At 35.1% G+C, this 21,072-nt stretch overlaps 3 protein-coding genes and 1 non-coding gene across 4 annotated transcripts; all 4 read right to left on the bottom strand.

The window, feature by feature from the left end:
• Positions 1–1,449: 1,449 nt before the first annotated feature.
• On the bottom strand, positions 1,450–1,556 carry LOC133304543 (small nucleolar RNA R71). Its single transcript, XR_009750611.1, has one exon. It is a non-coding gene; the product is annotated as a small nucleolar RNA R71 (small nucleolar RNA).
• A 2,295-nt stretch (positions 1,557–3,851) lies between these two features.
• Positions 3,852–4,397, bottom strand: LOC133304536 (uncharacterized). Its single transcript, XM_061504586.1, has one exon. The coding sequence runs from the start codon at positions 4,395–4,397 to the stop codon at positions 3,852–3,854; it is 546 nt and encodes a 181-aa protein (XP_061360570.1).
• Positions 4,398–11,878: 7,481 nt separating this feature from the next.
• On the bottom strand, positions 11,879–13,904 carry LOC133304540 (CASP-like protein ARALYDRAFT_485429). The gene is made up of 3 exons (XM_061504591.1): positions 13,655–13,904; positions 12,423–12,555; positions 11,879–12,210 (listed from the first exon to the last, which is right to left on the bottom strand). Exons 1-3 carry the CDS (start codon positions 13,843–13,845, stop codon positions 12,016–12,018), a joined length of 519 nt encoding a protein of 172 aa, XP_061360575.1. The 5' UTR covers positions 13,846–13,904; the 3' UTR covers positions 11,879–12,015.
• A 3,362-nt stretch (positions 13,905–17,266) lies between these two features.
• On the bottom strand, positions 17,267–19,574 carry LOC133304533 (oxygen-evolving enhancer protein 1, chloroplastic). Its single transcript, XM_061504583.1, has 2 exons — positions 19,239–19,574; positions 17,267–18,217 (listed from the first exon to the last, which is right to left on the bottom strand). The coding sequence occupies exons 1-2, from the start codon at positions 19,479–19,481 to the stop codon at positions 17,459–17,461; spliced, it is 1,002 nt and encodes a 333-aa protein (XP_061360567.1). The 5' UTR covers positions 19,482–19,574; the 3' UTR covers positions 17,267–17,458.
• Between the last annotated feature and the right edge of the window lie 1,498 nt (positions 19,575–21,072).

The raw sequence follows: 21,072 nt of genomic DNA, 5'->3' as shown, positions 1-21,072 counted from the left end.
GCAAATACTGAGAAAGGAACTTCCATAAGGAAGGGATTTCAGACAGCTTAGCCATTGGGGGAAGGTAGTGTTATGGCAAAAACACTACTGGTCACCTTAGGAATAAGTGGCCAACTCGTCCATTTTAAGGTTCTGTACTAAGTACCTGTTGGAGTCGAGGGAGCCATAGGAATATGGAAACTTGTGAGCCATCTAGTCCATGAGCCGAGGAATCGGAGTTGGCAGATAAGAAACTGGGACAAAACCAAAAAGTGCTAAGTCTTGAAAAGAGAAAATAACTATTTAAGAGTGGATCAGTGAATCCGTTCCTTTTGTTGAAACTGTTTTAACCTCCATCTTGTTGTCTCTTGATTATAGTTATTTCTGTTTTAGTAGTTTTTAGTTTATTTAATATTAAATCTATTAACTCCAATGATTATGACCTCACCTTCTTTTAAACAGGAAGGATCACATACATAACGCAGCTAGTAATTGTTTGCCATCAGGTTGAACCTACTGTTCCGGAGGAACATTGTCAAGACAGTAGGGAACGTTTGACCAAACAGTTCATTTACTAACTTTTCTTCTCATCTTCATTTGTTATAAAACAGTATAAGACAATAATTAGAACTCTATCCTCGTGGGAACGATAATCTGGGCATTAATACACCCATTATTACTTGATGCGTGCACTTGCGCACTTGGGATGGAACTAAGGGAACAAATCTGTGTTCTTCAAGAATAGAGGAAGGTCCCCTGTCAGAACTTATATTTTTCCACCATCAGCAAACCACCCAACAAGTTTTTGGCGCCGTTGCCGGGGATAAAAGCACTAAATTTTGTTCTTATTTACTATTTTTAGTACATACTCTGTATATCTGACTTTATTTTTTTATTTTTTTTCTGTCACTAAGTCTGTTGTGCATATATAACCTGTATTTATGGTTTATGAGTAAAGAGTTTGAAACAGACTCTGACCACTCCATACCTGAGTTTCTTTTTTATCCTGAGCCAGAACGTACCTTTCACAGAAGAAAAAGAAACCTCAGGGAAGGAACTCTTGAAAATATGGCTGATCATAATAACAATGAAGAGGCTTTTCCAGAGCAAAATTTTAGAACCCTGGCTGCTCCTTTCAGGAACAGACCAGAAAGGAGAGTAATCCTCCCCCCTGTAGCACCAAACTTTGAGCTAAAACCTATCATGTTTCACATGATTAGGGAAACATGGGTCTTCAATGGACTCCCTGTAGAAGATCCTTACACACACCTCACAACATTCCAAGATATATGTGATAATTTTAAAGCTGAGGGTGTGACAGAAGAGAGCATGAGAATGAGGTTGTTCCCTCACTCCTTGGGCTTAAAAGCAAAAACTTGGATGAAAACTCTCACCCCTGGATCAATCCACACATAGGATGAACTCTCTGACAAGTTCATAGAGAGGTTTCTCCCAATGTCTCGACAAGCTGATGTTAGAGCAGAAATCTCTAACTTCAGGATGTTTTATGGAAAAAATCTCTATGAAGCATGGGAGAGATACAAGGACATCATAAGAAAATGTCCAAACCATGAGGTGGAGAGTTGAGGAGTATTACAATCTTTCTATAAGGGACTTGACCATACTTCTCAATCTCACTTAGATTTTGCTGCAGGAGGGTATTTCTTTACAGGAACACTTGAATCAAGGTATGAAATCATAGAAGGAACTGCTGAACAATGTCTCCAATGGCCAATAGACAGAGTGAGTCCAGCAAGGAAGCCAGGCATGCTAGAGCTGGAAAAACAAACAGCCATGGAAGCCCAGCTGGCATCACTTTTGAATGAGGTGAAGAACCTGAAAGCTGACCAAACAGAACCAAGGATGGAAGTCTTACAACTCATAGCAGCTGAAACTGAACCATGCTCAGCCTGTGGAGACCTTCATGACTCAACTGACTGCCCATCCACTGTATTGGTGTGTTATGCAGAAAATTTTGGCAACAGGAACTTCCCCAGAGACAATCAACAAGCAGGATGTAATACCAATTCAGGTCCTGGAGGAACTATCATCAAGGATCAGAACCACAACACCCAATGGAGGCCACCCATGAGCCAAAGACCATTCAACACTCAGCAGCAATACCAGCAAGGCAGCAGCAGCGGAACGTTTGAAAAAAAAACAACCACGTTCCGTTCCACAGAGATGACCAACGCATCAACACCCTGGAAATTGGGCACATACTGAGAAAGGAACTTCCATAAGGAAGGGATTTCAGACAGCTTAGCCATTGGGGGAAGGTAGTGTTATGGCAAAAACACTACTGGTCACCTCAGGAATAAGGGGCCAACTCGTCCATTTTAAGGTTCTGTACTAAGTACCTGTTGGAGTCGAGGGAGCTATAGGAATATGGAAACTTGTGAGCCATCTAGTCCATGAGCCGAGGAATCGGAGTTGGCAGATAAGAAACTGGGACAAAGCCAAAAAGTGCTAAGTCTTGAACAGAGAAAATAACTATTTAAGAGTGGATCAGTGAATCCGTTCCTTCTGTTGAAACTGTTTTAACCTCCATCTTGTTGTCTCTTGATTATAGTTATTTCTGTTTTAGTAGTTTTTAGTTTATTTAATATTAAATCTATTAACTCCAATGATTATGACCTCACCTTCTTTTAAACAGGAAGGATCACATACATAACGCAGCGAGTAATTGTTTGCCATCAGGTTGAACCTACTGTTCCTGAGGAACGTTGTCAAGACAGTAGGGAACGTTTGACCAAACAGTTCATTTACTAACTTTTTTTCTCATCTTCATTCGTTATAAAGCAGTATAAGACAATAATTAGAAATCTATCCTCGTGGGAACGATAATCTGGGCATTAATACACCTATTATTACTTGATGCATGCACTTGCGCACTTGGGTTGGAACTAAGGGAACGAATCTTTGTTCTTCAAGAAGAGAGGAACGTCCCCTGTCAGAACTTATATTTTTCCACCATCAGCAAACCACCCAACAATAGGCATAATCCTCCTCTAATACATCATAAGGCTCGTGCTGAAACGCTGGTAGTCCATCTGGCTGGGTAATGCTGAGGTATCTTAGAATATGTGTCTGGTACTCGAGCTGTCTCTTCTGCATATACTGGTTCCTTCGTCGGATGAATCCTACCTGAGTCTCTAGAGCAGTCAGTCGACTCTCTACAGATCCTCCAGTAACTGGTAAGAAGTCTCGTCGGCCTGGGTGGTGTGGGTGTAACTCGCCTCCGCCGTCCTGCCTGGGCTGCCTCTGCCACAGAACCATCCTCCTCTACTAGTTGCCTCAATTTGTCAGAAATCCACTTAGCATCAATGGTTGGCAGCAAGGAAATTGCCCTTCCACCAGTAGTGGGAATCTCTACCCCTGTTGCCTGACACATGTACTGTATCAAAGAGCTATGGCCAATGGATGCCTTCTTGTTGTTACTGTGGGCCATGTCATACAGACTGTCGGATAGGATCCTGGGTAGGTCTATGGGCATCTCCTGCATAATCTCCGAAATCAACACTGCCCTCTTTACTACCACTTAAGTGTGGTTAGCAGAGGGCAAGATGTTGCTGACCACAAAATAGTACCAAACCTTGGCTGGATTGTTCAAGTTCGTCAGCCATACTCTCTTAGGACGCTCGTCCTTTGTTTTGTCCTACTTCTCTCCTGACTTAAAATATTTAGATTTCAAGAAAAAAGAAGAAGCGAATTATGCTTTTTTTTCGGGTAAAATGTTGTTAGTTAAATACGTATAGTCCCAATAAATTAAAAGAAAACGAAAAGAAGAAGAAGAAGAAGAAAAAGCTGGTTGTAACTCTGGCAATCTAATCTCTTTAATTGTTCAAAAATTAAAATATTTTATTTTTCCTTCAATATATACACTCTTGCTCCGGTATGGAACTCAACACCGGCGTAAACTTTCGCCGACCACGGCGACCGCCACCACTACTTCTACTCTTTCCTTTCCTAGACGAATCAACAGGAGCGCTCGCACCACCATATTCCAGCGCCACTTTCCGGCAAGGTTTAGCGTTTCCTTCGCCGGAGAAAAACATAATCTGTTTCCGGCGATCGCCACATTTTTCACCACCAACACCATCAATCTTGGCGAGTGTCGAACCAGCCTTCACCGCCAACGCAACCATCTCCTCCGCCGGCAAGGGCCGCTTCAACTGGGTCAACGGGAGAGCGAAATACAGCTGACCGGGTGTCAAAACCTCGTCCTCGTGAACCGCCTTAACGACGTCGTCGAATCCCATCTGGTCAGAGTCACATATGAAGCACGTTGGGTACATCTGCAACAGGTACGAAACCTTAACCCGGTACGAGAATTCCAGCAACCTTCCGTCGTGCACGACAACCTTCGCTGTCGGAACATGCGTGGAATCGAACGAGGTGCCACAGCAATTGCCCATGTCTGGTCCTAACGATCCGAAAATTCTCGATGTGTGTAGCTATATGTAGTTGCTCTTAGTTGGAAGAAAGAGCAACACGGTTTGGAGAATATATAGGCAAAGGTTTGGAGAAACACGGTGTGGAAGAAATTTTTTCCGTTTTGGGAAAAGGTGCACCAAAAAAATTGTGGGCAGGGTCTATAATAAAAAAATCCTTCGTCAAGAAGGAGCCATCAATTCTCATGATTGCCACGTGGGATAATTTATTACTAAATTTTAATCGTTAATTGTTGTCAATCTAATGATTATAATTTATTGGGTCACACTTATTAATTAATTATTAATTTTTTGGGTCACAATCTAACGATTATATGATAAAGTCTCATTGTTGCAAATTCAAATTAAATTTTTGAGAGATAAAATATGTCAAATGAGGTGTCATTACGTAGATCTCGAAAAGTTATGTGGAATCAAAAAAATTTTACCTAATTCGGATACCCGAATCAATAGTTATGGATTTCATAAGTTTTACGATTAAATTGTTAATTTTTTTTTTTTGAAATAAAACAAATGTGACACGTATCAACATCCCATGAGTGACGTCCAAATTAGGCGTGACTGTCCCTCGAATGACGCCTAAATTAGGCGTGATTTGTGACGCCCAAATTGAACGTGATATTGTGCAATAAATATGTAATTATTTCCAAAACAACAATAAATACGTAATTAATTTATTAAAAACATTAAATTAATATTTTTTTGGTTGTGCTCCTCGTAGTAACATTGGTGTCTGGTATTTTCGTTGGTTTGTTTTCTTCACTGTGTGTCTGTGTGCTTTCTATGGTAACGATCCCGAAATTCTGATTGTGTAAGCGCTAAGTAAAGGTGAGAGAGGGTGGTTCACGTGATGTCCTGTTTTTTCACGGTGGTGACTTTGCCTAATCTGGTTGTATTCTCAATGGACGGTGATGGTGGAGACTTGGGAATGCAAGTGTGGATCATGTTAAGTTTTCGAAAATTGCAAATTGCAATAGGTGTATGGTCCTATATTTTGACAACTTGAGATTTTTACAAAACATATAAATTTAAACATGATGCATAATTAAATTATAAAATATATAAAAACTAGAACTAAAATAAATTCTAAATAAACTTATTTTAATATGAAATATGAAATATGAAATATTATGCTTAAAGTATTAATATTTTTAAAAAAATCAAATTATAAAAATATTATGTGACAGCAAGGCTAATCAAACAAGGTAGAGTTTGGAACATCCATACTTTAAAAATACTTATTATCCATGGGCCTTGTTTAAGTTTCAAATCATAAAATTAAATAATTTTAAAAGTTTCTATTATATGATGCATAATTAAATTGTTAGATGAATTGGTTTCAATTACCAATTTATGCTATTAGGTGATATGGTTGCTTATATTTTTCTTTTAAATTGAAAAAAAAAATCATTCTTCAATTAAAGATTATATTTGTTGGATTTTTCTCTTTCACTAAAATTTAATTGAATCCGTGATCCTTTTTTTTTTTTTTTTGGAAATAAGAATCCGTGATCCTGTTACTCAAAAAGATTAGTTTTTATTTTTCTTAATAATAATATTTGGATGTTAGGACTTAAGAGTGAGTCATGATTGTCGTGACCCAGAAATCAAACCAGCCCACGAAGCTTCTTGCCTACTTCTCTAATCCCCTTCCCCTACACTTATGGTCTTAATCATATTAATATTAATTTTACAATACTTTTACGAAAAAAGTATTTGAGTAAATACCTTTTCTGGTCATCAGCAATTTCACGATACCCGTTTTAGTCCCTAGCAAATAAAAAGGCTATTCGTAATTCCTAATAAATTCAAAAAGGACACATTTAGTTAAAATCATTATCCATTACAAATTCAAAAAAGACCCACATTAGCCCCTCAAAAAGACTAAAATGGATCTACTTTGAATTTCTTAGGAACCATGAATAGTCTTTTTATTTGCTAGGAACTAAAGAAGGTACCGTAAAATTTGCTGAGGACTGAAAATAATATTTACTCAAAGTATTTTTACTATTACCGGAGATAAAAAGATTATCTATTGGAATCCTAAAACAACATGATTTTGTGGTTTAGAATAAAGAATATTTTGAAAATTTTACCTTTCTTTTTATATCATGAATTATATTAAAATATCTGTGATTAGAGAAATATTAATCCCTATTTTTCTATCACTTTTTCAACAAAATAAAAAAAAAGCACATTTTTTAATGCATTTTATGGCTTTTTATTATTTCTCAAATAAATGAGTAAGACAGAAAAAATAATAAAAATAGTGTACAAAACTTATTTTCTTTTTTTCATTTTTTGGTAGGCCAAAACTTATTTTCTTTATCAAAAAAGGAGCTCCACCATGTATATTATTAGTAGTAGTATTTTAATTCTCAATTATTTTCACTACTTCTTTGCTTTTCTTATTCCCTTCACACCTTTCACTGTCTATTGTCGAGAAGCCGGACTTAAACTAAATTCTTAAATTTGACAGATATAGTAATAAATTAGTAAATGAGCTTTATTTCAATACTGTTTTAAAATAAGGAAATATCATATTATCTTTTAATTATAAAATAAGTAATAAAAATTAAATATTTAATAATAAAATATTATATTTTTATGAGTTTATATCTTTTATTACTTAATTTTTACATTTCACTTTGAGCATATAATGTTCAAAGTTAATACGAATCTTTCATTTTCAAAACAGAATACCAATAGAGACCCATATTATTAAGTATGCAAATTTCAAGCCGCGGCAGGTCAGTTGGATCCGTATAGAATATGAAATCTCAGATAATCCAAATTCAACTTTTTCATTTTATAATTACCGGTTTGTTTTCATTTGATTGAAAAAATTGACATCTTAAGTCAATATTTTTATAATATAATAAATTAGATAAAATACTATATTTACCTTCTTTAATGATATAAAATACACTAATTAAATAAATTAAAAGAAAGTCTTAAAATAAAGGGATAGGATCCGTTTACAAACTTTTTTTGCAATTACACTACGTAGGACCGATCGTACATAGTGTTATTAATATAGGACCGGTCCTACATAGTGTAGTTTGTAAACAAAAAAGTTTGTAAATATAACTTGCCCCTAAAATAAATACCTAACCTAAAATATAGGATTTGCGAGAGGAAAATTATTATAAATTTGATAGATACCCTACCCATATTACGTGGGGTCTTCGTGATAAGTTAGCTAGCTAATATCTATGCCATAAGGGTATAGGTGGCAAAGCGAACTGCCCCGCCTCGTCCAATTTGTCAAAAAATAAGTTAATCCGCCTCGTTCAGCTTTTGAAAGTGGGTTGAAAAACTCAGCATGACACGTCTTGTTTTGTGGAATGGGCGGGTTGGCCTGCAAGCCCAAACCTATTTTACACGGACCCCCCTCGCCCAACCCATGCGCGCCATCAACTTGCCAAAAAACGAGTCCACCCCGCCCCGCCTTGCCCTATTTGACGGGTGGAGCAGTATGATTCGCCGAGTCAATCCAATTTTGCCAGCACTACCTAAGGTGATGATCATAATGAATAAAATTAATTAATAAAAATAAGTGTGATGGATGAAATATTTTTATTAAAAAAAACTAGACAAGAGGAAAAAAAAACTAGCCAAGAGAATTGACTCGAAAAAGAATTAGTTTTTTTAAAGAGTAATAAAATATCGAATAGAAGAAGTTAATATGAGTAAAAAGAAAAAAAAAGCTATTGTCACAATATGTCTGGAAGAGTTAAATGAAATTTATTAAAAATAAAAATAAAAATAAAATCGCTACAATTTAAATAAGAACTTGAAAAGAAAAAAAAAACAAGAATAAACTGAGGAGTTTAATTATGCAGAATGAATACTAAATAGATGGTTACCTCCGATTCATTGCTTCTTCCACGAGACCACAATGATACCCGTTCGTATGTTTGGCATTTCCACAAACAAAATAGTCGAGTGTGCTTGTTGTTCAATATGTTATCTTGCTAATGTTTTCATTGTATTCTTTTTAAAGAAAATGGAAACACATGCTATTAAAGAAGTATTTTCTTGCTCCTAATTTATTGAGTTTATGTCAAAAGACATATATTAATTTTATATTTGATCTTAAAAATAACACAATTAATCACATAATCGAAGGGAAACCAATGTTATCAGAACCGATCCAGACATTGATCCGGCTGAAGTACTGAGTCACTGGGTCAAACGGTGAGTCGCTGATTAAACTGGATGACCCGAGTTAGTACATAAAAACATATATTTTATACATAAAAATCCATAAAATATTCAAATACATGTGAAAAATTATTATACTGGGCTGCAACCATATATAATTTTTGTAGGGATAAAAAAAGTCATATATGATAACCACATACAATATATTATAAGAGAAATAAACAAAGAAAAATGAAAATTCAAGTATCAGGTAATCATATATAATTTCACTACCAAATATCCTAAACTAACCATGTTTAAAGAGCAAGTGGGAGATTGTTGGGTTTGCTCTTTTACTAAAGCCCAAATGGGTTATTAATATGAGAAGAGCCCAAGGAACCTAGAGCCCAATGAGCTAGGGTTTCTTGGAACCCATATAAATAGTACCTCTTAAGTCATCAGCCTCAAAAAGGTCTTTTTTGTGAGAAAGAGGCAAGCTCAGAATCTAATCAGTTCCCACACACTTCCCCTTCCTCCTCGAGAGATAGTTTGGAAGCTCTGCCACAGTCCAGCTTCAAGGAGGTTGTTCGTGCTGCGGCGCTGAGGTGAGCTGTTCGTGAAGAGGAATCCTACAAGGGAAGATTCTACACGAGACCTGCGCACCGAGAGGTAATTGTGAAACAAGGATGATTCGGTAAGCATACCAATGTACTAGGTCCTAAACCGCTTCCGCATAAATCTAAGATTTCCTACACTGCTTTGTGTTGAAAACATCAAGGGACTTGAAAATCTAATAGACTGACATAACAAAGATTAGGGTTGTTGTTTGTGTGCATATCTTTAAGTCTTAAAGCATAATATATATTATTATGTTCAATGTGTTATTGCCGGTTGGTGCGGATGATTGTTTACTTCACCAACACTTGTGTGATTCATAATCCAATTCATTTAGCCTAGATACATCAACACTACAAGATTATGGTCTCTATCATTGATCTGGATTATCATCACGGAGGGCCCTTTCACAAGCAAGCATGAATTTTCCCCTTAACTTGGCCAGTGTATGAATGTTAATGCAGGGGCTTATTATGATTGGAATAATCATTTATCTATGATATGAATAAATTATACAATGATGGCGTAGATATTTCCTGATGGGTATATTTTGGGAGCCGGGTGGTTTATCCCCTTATTGAAGAGATTGGGATTCTAAATTAAAGCAAATTCCTGCAAATCTTACCTCTGTATTCTTTTTGGACTTGGAGGATATCGTGTAACCTTGCTGACATTATAAAATAAAAATTAAAGAATATACCGAAATTAGCATGGTTCGGCTTCACATTTAAACTAACAGATTTACCCATAGTTGTGACATCTTTAATTTTATGAGAAGAGCATTTTTCTAATAACTATTGGTCTCAGTGTCAGCAAATTTTCAGTAACCCGCATGAAAAACTTATGTTTTGTTAATTTTTAATGTTATGAAGTTGATGAATTGTAACCGGCTTAGAAATTTTTTGATATACTCACTAGTGTAATCCAGAGCTAGTTGGATCAGCGGGATGGAAAGGGGCGTATTAGGATTTTTCATACGCCATAGGGCCGTTTTCAATCATTCCTTACCTTTTCTGCTCATCTGTTGAAACATAGGGCCGTTTAGATGCACCGAAAAGAATTGACTTTTAAAAAAAAAAATTATTTTTCGAAAGTTGAAACTATTATACATTTCAATCAATTTAAAAATCAATTTTACGTAAAAAGTAATATTTTATCTTAATTATTTTAGCTTTTTTCATATGCTAGAAATCTCAGTTCAACATATAAAGAATTAATTCAATCTAAAAATTTAAATAATTATAAGGTCATGAGTTCGATCCTCATCACTTTCATTTTTTAGTAAAATTAAATAAGCACAAGGTAAATTAAAAATTAAATCTGTACAATATTCACGCTTTAAGCCCGAAAGACTCTTATATAAGGGGATATGTTGAAAAATAATATAAATTATTAAAAAAATTCACACCCAATAACTTAAACTTTTGAATTGAATCGATTCTTTATAATATATAACCAGTTTGACTTGCAAACACACACACATTAAATGAAAAACATTTTTACTTTGATAAAAATCAATTTCTTGTATAAAAATAAGCCAATCCAAAACCCCATAACCGGAGCTTGTTTTTGGTGGACGGGAGTTTGTACTCCCATCCAAAAAATAAGAGAAAAAGAGAATTAGGAGAGAATTTAGAAGAAAAGTAAAGATATAAGTGGAGAAAAATATTCCTTTTCTTGGAAAAGAACCACCAAATTCATTATGATCGGTACCCTATTAAAAAAATCCCCATAACCCATCCCTTCCTACATCATTTTCTCATTGACATTAAACATACAATGATACAAATAATAGAAAAATCTGGTCCCCTCCTCCCCATTCATTCTACCATGTTCTTTTATATGTCACTTCATCACCACTGCCCCGAAACTCCAAAACATACGACAGTCAATGCACGGAGCGATAATATATGATGTAACAGGACAGTGAGAATGTGTGCATAAGAAAATGCCACACTAAAACAGTGTGAGAGGGCGCGAATAGTTGTGAGCACTTTTTGCATTGTACAAAGACCATAACCTTCTGTACCCTCCACAAATAACTGTATGTGATGAATGAAAGGCATGACCAAATTATTTTATCAATTTCTCTTGTGTTCCGGGGAAAGAGCGACCAAAATATCATTTTTTAGTAAATTTTTTACTTAAATGTCACATGAATAGTATTTTTTACCAGACTGCCACGTAGCGTAATTTGCTACGACTGATAGCGAATTACGTTCGCCAATGATTTCATGACACGTGGTTATATTGCAGACCAAATTTGCTATCACTGGTAACGAATTATGACACGTTAGTTTTTTCCTGCGAAAGTGTGCCACGTGTTACGAAATCATTGGCGAACGTAATTCGCTACCAGTCATAGCGAATTACGCCACGTAACAGTCCGGTAAAAAGTACTGTTCGCGTGTCATTTAGTAAAATTTTTGTCAAAAAAGGGACAGTTTGGTCACTATTCCTCGTTCTGGAGGCTGCTTTAACCTGAATCAAGGCTTATCTCTCTTTTCCTTTCCCATCTCTACGAGTATTCCAAGTCTCTTCCCTCATCAACTTTGCTTCATGAACCAAAACTTGCAGGAATATAAATTCTTAGTAATATACTTATTTATGATTGTGAGACATCGAAAAACGAGGAAACATTTGAGAACCAAGAAATGGAGTTTTCGTATTTCTCTTGCATTAGAAAAGTAATTATACATTGTTGGTTTAGTCATAATAGTTTTATTCACATGGAAACAAAAAATTTCAGCCCAAGAACAAATGACTTCGTCATTTGCACCCTTTTCATTCGTATATATATATCAACAGAAAGCAAGATATTTTACAGAGAAGAGAAAAGCCAAAAATTAAACAGACAGGAAGCTGATGAAAGAAACCAAGACAAGAAGGCCATAGCAGCAGATAATTGATATCTACCACATAAATTTGGTGGGCAATAGGATCCATCAGCATCAAGCAGGAGATCTGTGACACTGGCTGTTGAACATGCTGCAGCTAGTGAGAGATATGACAAAACCTGGGGTATAGAAAAACTCTAATATCATTAGTGCATTGGTGAAGTATAAAAACAGAGTCCTTGAAGTATTTTAGTGTGTATTAGGATTAGCTCATTTTAAAGAAATAATCACTTTTTTTTATAGCTTCTTAAGAGAACTTTTGAAAATAAAAAGTGATTATTTTCGAAAATAATCATATCCAAACACGAACTTAGCCATGAATTGCACATACCATGTCTCCCAAAAAGATGATCAATATGAGTCTTCCTTGATGCGGTATACATTTTATAAAGACAGAGTATGCATCTACTACCAACAGTGTTATGCTCCAGGGAATTACCAAACCCATGACTGTTACCAAAAAGCTGTGGAATAGCATAAATAAAGACAAAATGTAAAATTCTTCAAGTGAGGCATATGCATAGTAGATAACCTAGACTGGATAAACTCCAAGACATTGTTAACGCAACATTTGAAACTGGAAAAATATGCATATACCCAAATCTTTAACCTACTGTAGGTTTTAAACTGTATAATTGCTATATAAACAAACTATTCACAAAGAAATATGTCCTCTAATCACAACCAAACCATGTTAAAGTGAAAAGTTGGAGCTTTTAGGCCAGCACCTTGGTCATCATACCAACACCTCCACATTGCATGTGAAATTGCATTACATGGCTAATGTAATTAGAAAAAAGGAACACTGAAGTGAAGAATGCTAAAACAGTGCTGGCAACTTTATATTAAACTAACCAAAGATTTCAATTCAACAAAAACAACTTGAGATCATCCATTCTCATTATTTCTACTACAAAGCCAAAATTTATTGTTTTTTCTCCAGCGGTTTGGCCAGCAACATGGCAATAGATTAATAGGCTAATTGAATGTGATTTCTCATCAGCAATAACTGATACATAAACTTGCTCTGACCAAAAATCACTATCTTATATTATTCAATGTTTTCAATAATCCTCCTTACAGTGGCACAAAAGCAATTTCAATGCCAAAGCCAGTATATTTGCATTATTTTGCCTATAATATGAGTAACTGGGCATTGGCTCAAGAAAGTTGAAAATAATGGATCTGCACTACACTAACATTGGCTCACAATTCCAATAAATGTGCGAAAGCCCTGAACAATTAATTGAATAGGCTATCCATCATGACTTACTTTCTTCCTCAACTCCTGCCCACAACACCATTCTCTGATACCCACCACAAACTAATAGAAACCCTTCATTAGTTTGATTTCAGCAATATTTCTCAAACTCAATTATACCAAAACACAACCAATTACTAGTAAATTGCATTTTAAAATGATGATGGGGCAAGATTAAATTGAAAAAAGTTATCAACTTTGGGGGATCAGTGACACAGTAAGACAGACCCAGAATCGGGTTAAAGAAGAGCAACATAAACACATGAAAATTCAATAATAATAATAAAAAAATTCAGAATTACCAGAAAGCGGTGTAGCCATAGAAATCAACGTCCAAGCACATGAAAAGAAGGGAAGCGGAGGAGAAAACAGTTTGCCCCAATCGAAGAGCAAAGCTGGCACTGGTGCCAAACGCCCCTGGCAGTTCCTCCATTCTACCATGCAATTGCAAATCCTTGTCATGGTAATTCAATACCAGACATACCCATAACATCAATCAGTTTCAAAGAGTAGTTATGGAAAAAAAAAAATGAAAAGAAAAGGAAATATGCAGAGAAATAGAGAGAAAAAAAAAAGCAAGGACTAAAGAATATGAATATTATTTATTAGTATGACTACGACTATGAAAGACGCTAATGATAAATTCAATTATTTATTTTTATTTTTGTTTTGACAATTGGGAGTGTGAATTACTAAAGAGAATTAGTTCTTATGATAAAGTGGGGAAGGGCTCTTCTCATCCTCTCATTCTCTCTTGTACAATGTGTTCAGTTATTTCGTCGGCGCGGTACCTGGCTGGATTCCTATAATAATTGCATTAAAATGATTTGAATAAAAAAATAAACAAACGATGAATAAGGATTGTATTTTCTTGACTTTGATCATTGGTGGGGACGCACTACAGTAATTGGCACCACGAATCATTTGAAAATTTTCTAATTAGTAGTGTTATATAGGGAATATACTCATTTTTCTTCCCAATTTGAAATACGCTCTTTATCCAAGTGTGGTGACTCAGTTGGTAGCATGGAGATTGAGTGGTGGGAGAAGACTTTGATTCGAATCTCACCAACACCGTCTGGAGAAGGGCATAAGTACCGTAATCCTTGAACTCGCACCCGAACTCTGGATTAGTCTCATAGACGGCTCAAAGAGTCGAACTTCATGAAGATACCAGAAGATTCTGATTCGCGTGAAAGAAATAATTAGCATCAGTCTCAAAAAAAAAATGCTCTTTCAGTTAGAATATTTCCTGTTATTACTTTGTTTTGTTTTTAGCTTTTTGGCTCAGCCTTTTATAGAAAAATTCTTTTTTTATTGTTGTAATAAATTAATAAACACACAGGTCATAACTTACAAGTATAATTAAGAAATTAAGATTATATAAGAATTGTCGTAAAAAAAACTGCAACCACCCAAGGGGCCAAGACCTTAACGTAAGGGGTGTTTGGTTGAGGAGAAATTTTTTGAATACTAGTGAAATTGTTGAAAAATGAGTTTGGTAGGAAAATGTAAAAATAGTTGTTTGGTTGAAAAAAAAATTACCGGAAAAATTTGATAAATATTATAAAATCTATGTTTAGTTTGAGTTAAAATATTGATAGGAAAATAAATTAAAATTACAAAAATACCCATTCTACTTTTTGAATCTCCACATAAGAAAGAGATTGAGAAAATGTACTCCACTAGGGTCAATTTTGTCTTCATTTCAACCTCTCTCTTTTTCTTTCCCCATCAAAGTTCAAAATACCACCTCTCATTTGGGTTTTTGGAATAGTATTTTTCATGAAATTTTACAAACAAATCAAGATAGATGGGCAATGGATTTCCCTAGTTAAATTATTTTAAGTGTTATACCAAACACGATCAAATTGAAATATCAATAGAAGTTGCTTAGGTATCTATTACAAAATCCCCAACCAAACCCCCCCTAAAGGAGTCTCTTGACCAACTCACCTCAAAGGCAACTTCCACAGCTAGCAAGAAATATAGGCTATCTCATTTAACAAAAAAATAAAGTGATGGGATAGACAGTTAAAAAATAAATAAATTAACAGTTGATTTATTCATGAACGATTGAGATGGTCACACATAATTTAATTTTATTAAATAATGATTACTTGTGATAATACTCTTAGTCAAGTACACTGAACCCCTAACCTAGTGCTCCTTTGTCTCATTTAGCAATACAGGACAAATAACTGAAGGATGTCCTGGAAGACGAAGAAAATTTATTACCTAGAAAGAAAGAAAGCAAAGCAACCAACTTGTTGAGTGTAAAGTACGTAATATTGGTGCATTTCTTAGGTTGTGAATTACCATCAATTATGAATTTTATTGCTAAAATATGAGCTTAACTTTTCCAATATGTAATCTTAGTTCTCTAAGAAATATTGACCTACTAATAAGAGAACTAAATGAGAATTTTGGTATAGGAGAATTTTTTTGTTCCTTGTGAATCACGATTTCGAGAAATATGCTAAGAAAGTAAATTTTTCAAAAATGTTATCAAAAAGCAGTTTAGTAGGGCAAAATATTCCTAGAATTGTTGACTCAAGTTTTTTGATTCTATGTTTAGTTGATTGTCAATGATTCTTGGGAATGTGGATCAATTTTACAAAACTAACATTTGATGAATTTTTGAAAAAAATTTCTGATATGCCACAAAAAGGTCAAAACGCGGCATTGTGGTCACTAGAACGAAGTAGCGTGAAGCAGAAAGGAACGCAGTAAAAAGGCATTATGAAAGGAAAGAGAAGAACCCACAATTTTGTGAAGTAAAGTAAGCTAGGGTTTTAACAAGAGAGGATATTTTAGTCATGAAAAAAATTAAAGTAGGGTTATTTATGTCTTCTAAATTATGTAAAAATTTTCCACCAGGTAGGGGTGTTCGCGGTCTGAATTGGATCGATTTTGAAGCAAAAATCACCCGATCAAATCCCTTCGTTTTGAATTTTTTTTTAAATCCAATCTAATTTTATTCGATTTGGATTGAATCGATTTTTAATTTTTCGAAAAGCCTAAAATTTTAATCGTACAAATCATTAGCTATATCAAAATAAATCCATTTAAAGTTACAAACCAGTATAAAATTCAAGTCTTAAAACTCATGAAGAGTTAAAATAAATTAATAGACAATAAAAAACTAAAACAAGATAATTTGTTATCAACAACATCCAAGATTTCAAGTCTACAAAACAACAAGATTCCAAGTTACCATCTTTCGAAATTATTATTACATAATACATTGGATCGGTTTGAATTAGACTGGTTTTCACCAACCAAACCAAAAACAGATCCAGTCCAATTAAAATATACGAGGTTGTTTTTTATTTTTGGTTTTCAATTTTCAATTCGGTCACCACGATTTGAATCGGTTAATGAACACCCTTACCACCAGATGAGAATCTTAGAATACCTCCCTCTAGGTGGTATTATTTTATGGGATTATTATTCACAATTTTAATTCGCATGAATCTCATTTTTTCAGAAAAATTTTAAGAATCCTTGTACCAAATGTGACTAATTAAAATTCCCAATGTGAGTTTCCTCGAAATTTACAATTTATCCTTCTACCAAAACGGCCCCTAAATTCTTTACATAATTCCATGGCCCCGAAGGCCCACTTGACAAAACCATCTGAGTCCATACCATGAGTCTCACCAATATTGTGGGGCCTTCATCCGAAACGCAAAACAAAAGAAAGCCCAAACATAACATAAAAAGCACAAAAAAGAGAACAACATTCATTGTTTAGGGCTTGTGAGTTGTGACGATCTAATTGCATGATTTAGTTTAAACTTGAAAATATAATATAATGGACATAAAATATTTGATACTAGCATATTAAGGGCAGCGAAGAACATCTCGAAGGAATTTCAACAAGTAAAAAAGCAGGCTCCAAAACTCGCACATACCATCAATTTAAACCTTGACATTTTAAGCATTATAATTGGAAGTCGATATAATATACAAACATGATAATACTCTCAGTTCTTGGACAGTAGGGTCAAATGATAATGCAGCAACTATTGTGGAGTTACAACAAAATCTGAACCAACAAAACACAAAATAAAGCAGAAAAAAGAAGAAGAAGAAGAAGCTGTCTATGACTCAAGCTGAGCATACCAAACGCCCTGGATCTTCACATCCTTAGGAGCTTTTGCTCCCAAATCAGTGTCCGATGGCTGAAGGCTCTCAAACACACCAATAACCTCACCAGTCTCAGGCTTAGTCTTGGTCACGCTCAAGGTGATTTTCCCTTTGGATGATGAAGCACTTTTGATGTTCTCCTTAGCAAGTTCTTCCTCATCTCCTCTACCACCAGCAGGTAATGCCACTGCATTGTCATAACCTGTAGAAGCACCCCTTCCCTTTGGGTCCAAGAAAGAGCTTCCACGGTATGATGGCACTAAAAACTCCCCACTAAAGCTCTCTGGCTTCCCTGATGCCACCAATTGTTTAATGGTGAAAAGGAATGGCACACGCTCGCCACCAGGAAGCTGAACAGTCACTGCAGCATAATCAATGCCATCTTTCTCCTCAAATTTGACAGTGCCATCTGGAGACACTTCAAAGGGTCCTTCAATCTCATCAAGGGTGTAGGTCAAACGTGTCATGAGCTTAGTGTTTTGAAATTCAAGTGGTGAGTTCTTGGTTACACCCTCTGCCTTCACTGTGAACGAAGTTGGCTCAAGGCAAAGCTTCTTTACATTGTACTTACCAGCCTTGAAGGAAAATGACTCTACTCCGCCATCAATGGTTGGACACTGGTTTGCTGTTCCTGTCCCCTTTACTTCCATGTATGTCTTGCTCTGGATTTCATCATAAGTTAGCCGCTTCGGGACGCCTTCTGCACTTGCTCCCTAAATGTTTAACATCAACGTTAATATCACATTTATTCCAAACTAGTTGGGTGAAAACTCCATGAACCCATATAAAGGCAAGAACAGATTAAGGGAATAAAAAACCTTGCTCCCTGGATATTGATGTAAAGCAACCATTTCACCTAAAAGCTTAAACAGTTAAGTGATGTTCAATGGTTTTATATTATATCTCTCTTACAATTGAACAAGATTGATTCTTATCTTAGTCAGTTATGTACAATGGCAATAGAGTCTCAACAGAATCATAATGAACTAAGCAGGCAAACTAGTGAACACGTCTTATCAACTCTAACAAATTAATTGGCAATCTAAGTTGATATTTACAAGGTTGAGCCCAATGTTTGACACTAACAGCAACTTCCTTGCATAAATTAGTATTTCATTTGTTGGGCTGTGCACGGAGAGCTTGTGACGGGGAGAGATCGCCAATCATGGGCCAAGTGAGCAGCAACATTAAGTGGGCTCGGAACACCACAATCAAACCCAAAACCGGTATTATAGATGCAGGGTCCTTCCACTTATATGATCTTCCACTTATATGATGCTCACTTAGTCCATTATTAAAGGGCTTCACCCACTCACACTTAGATTCCTCAACATCATTTAAGTTGGGACTATGGAACGCTAAATATGTTTCAAACAAAATTATATTACTGATGTCTAAGATCATTTGATTATTCCATTGCAACATGTTTCATTGACCTCCCTGATCAAATTGACTGTTACTACTTACAAACAAGCACATCATTCACCAAAATGAATCCAACAATAACAAAAGAGAAAAGAAACAAGAATTCAAAATTCGATAACGAAGGTGAAGGGATATACTCTAAGGCATAATCTTGCATTTAAACTTGAACTTTATCATTAAACAAAAGATACCCCATTTTTTTTTATCAAATGAATGACTATAAATTCTGCGGGAGTTCATGTAACAGGTAACTTTGAATGCATTAAATTTGAAGAAAAGACTAAATAGAAGAGAGGGAAGGCGACATACAGAGACAACTAGAGCAGAGGTAGCAAGGGCAAACCCTGCAATTTTGGTGGCATCAACACACTTGTGAGCAAAGTCCTTAAGATCAGCCTGAAGGGAACATGTGACCTTAGCTCCAGAGGGTTCCAAGCCAAAAGCCTTAGAAATGGATTGAGTAGACTTAAGCTGCAAAGTGTTGCTCCTACCATTCATGCCCAACTTGGTTGGTTGCATGAGAGTAGCTGCTGCTTGTAGTGAAGCTGCCATTGCTTCTGTTTCCACCACTGTTCTCTCTCTCTCTCTCTGGGTGTGTGAGAGTTCTCAAAATTAACTAGTTTGCAAGTGTTTTTGTGATGGTGGAGAATGGAGAGAGCGCAGTTATTTGGTGGCTATGGTGTGAGTAAGATAAACGGATAGGATAAGGTGATATCTTATTGGATGGTTGAAGCTAATGCCAATGGTTTTCTTGGTTGCCACGTTGGAAGCTTCTCAATTGAGACAAAGATACTTTCACTATGAAATTTGGTGACTGGGACTCGGCAACAAACTCTACCATTTAATAATTAGGAGGAACATGGATCCGAGAATACACACCACGCATTTTAAATTGAGGTGAAAAATTGGATATTATATTGTTCCGTGCATGCGTTACCCGCAAGACTTTTTGTAATCTAATTTGGAATATTGTTGTAAATTAGTATATAGGAAAAGGTTTTTATCATAATTCAGAAGAAATGTTTAGATATTTAGAAACATTTTTAGGAGAATCTATAAAAGCCATGTGGGAAAGGTTTAAAGAAGAATATCTCCAAGAAATGCAACATATGTTATCATTGGGAACAAATCCTTTTAATTTTGTAAATAAAATACATGTGTTATGTATAGGATAAGACCCTAATTCAAGAAGTGTCAAAACACAATATGAAGCAGTAAAAACCCTAGAACAAATGACTATAAAAAATTGGCACTATATAGAACAGTTTTTAGAGGACTTTACATGTAATGCTTCCATATCAGGTAATGTATTTAACAAAGAAATAGGAGAAAAACTTTTTAGAAAATTACCAGGACCCTTGGAAGAAGAAATCTATAAAAAAAAGATGGCAACAAAGAATACAAGATAATATTATGTATCATAATCTTCCACATTTTGATAATGTAACCATTAAGTGCAGTTTTATAATGTCTTGTTTGAAAGAAAAATGTTTAGAAATACAAATAGCAAAGCAATTAAAAGAAGACTATAGTTTTTGTAATAAAATATTTGTCCCACAAAGATATGGAGATAAAGAAAAAAAATATAGAAAGAACATACCCAAAAGAAATTATAAAAAGAAAAAACAAAAGCCAAAAAACCTTATTTAAACAAAGAAAAACATGTTAGAAGATATCATCCAGAAAGAAGTTGTAGAAATAAATTAAAATGGTTTACATGTGGACAAGAAGGTCATTTTTCTATAAAATGTCCATATAGGAAAAATATGAAAAGTAGACACTACAAAAAAACTGGTATTTAGAGGCGGTTATATTTGCATTTAGAGGCGGTTCAAACCACCTCTAAAGGTTTGGTTCGGCGGTTTATAAACCGCCTCGTTTATCACCGTCGCGAAGCAAAATGCGGCAATTTTTAGAAACCGCTGGAATAACCACCTCTATATGACAAATAACCGTCTTCAAAACATATTCTGATATAATCTGAGGCGGTTATTTTAACCGCCTCCAAAAGACAATCTAAGGCGGTTATATTAACTGCCTCCAAATAACGTGTAATCGCCTCCAAATGGTTAAAATCATATAAATTTTAAAATTTTAATATTAATATTGTTACTTTTAAAATTTAATATAATTTTTATTTTTA

Source organism: Gastrolobium bilobum, unplaced genomic scaffold (assembly GCF_033153095.1).
Source record: "Gastrolobium bilobum isolate Gb01-03AN ecotype WA unplaced genomic scaffold, APGP_CSIRO_Gbil_v1 utg6296, whole genome shotgun sequence".
Classification (NCBI taxonomy): Eukaryota; Viridiplantae; Streptophyta; class Magnoliopsida; order Fabales; family Fabaceae; genus Gastrolobium; species Gastrolobium bilobum.
Note: the sequence above shows the minus strand (reverse complement) of the source record. Positions and strands in the feature narration are given on the sequence as shown.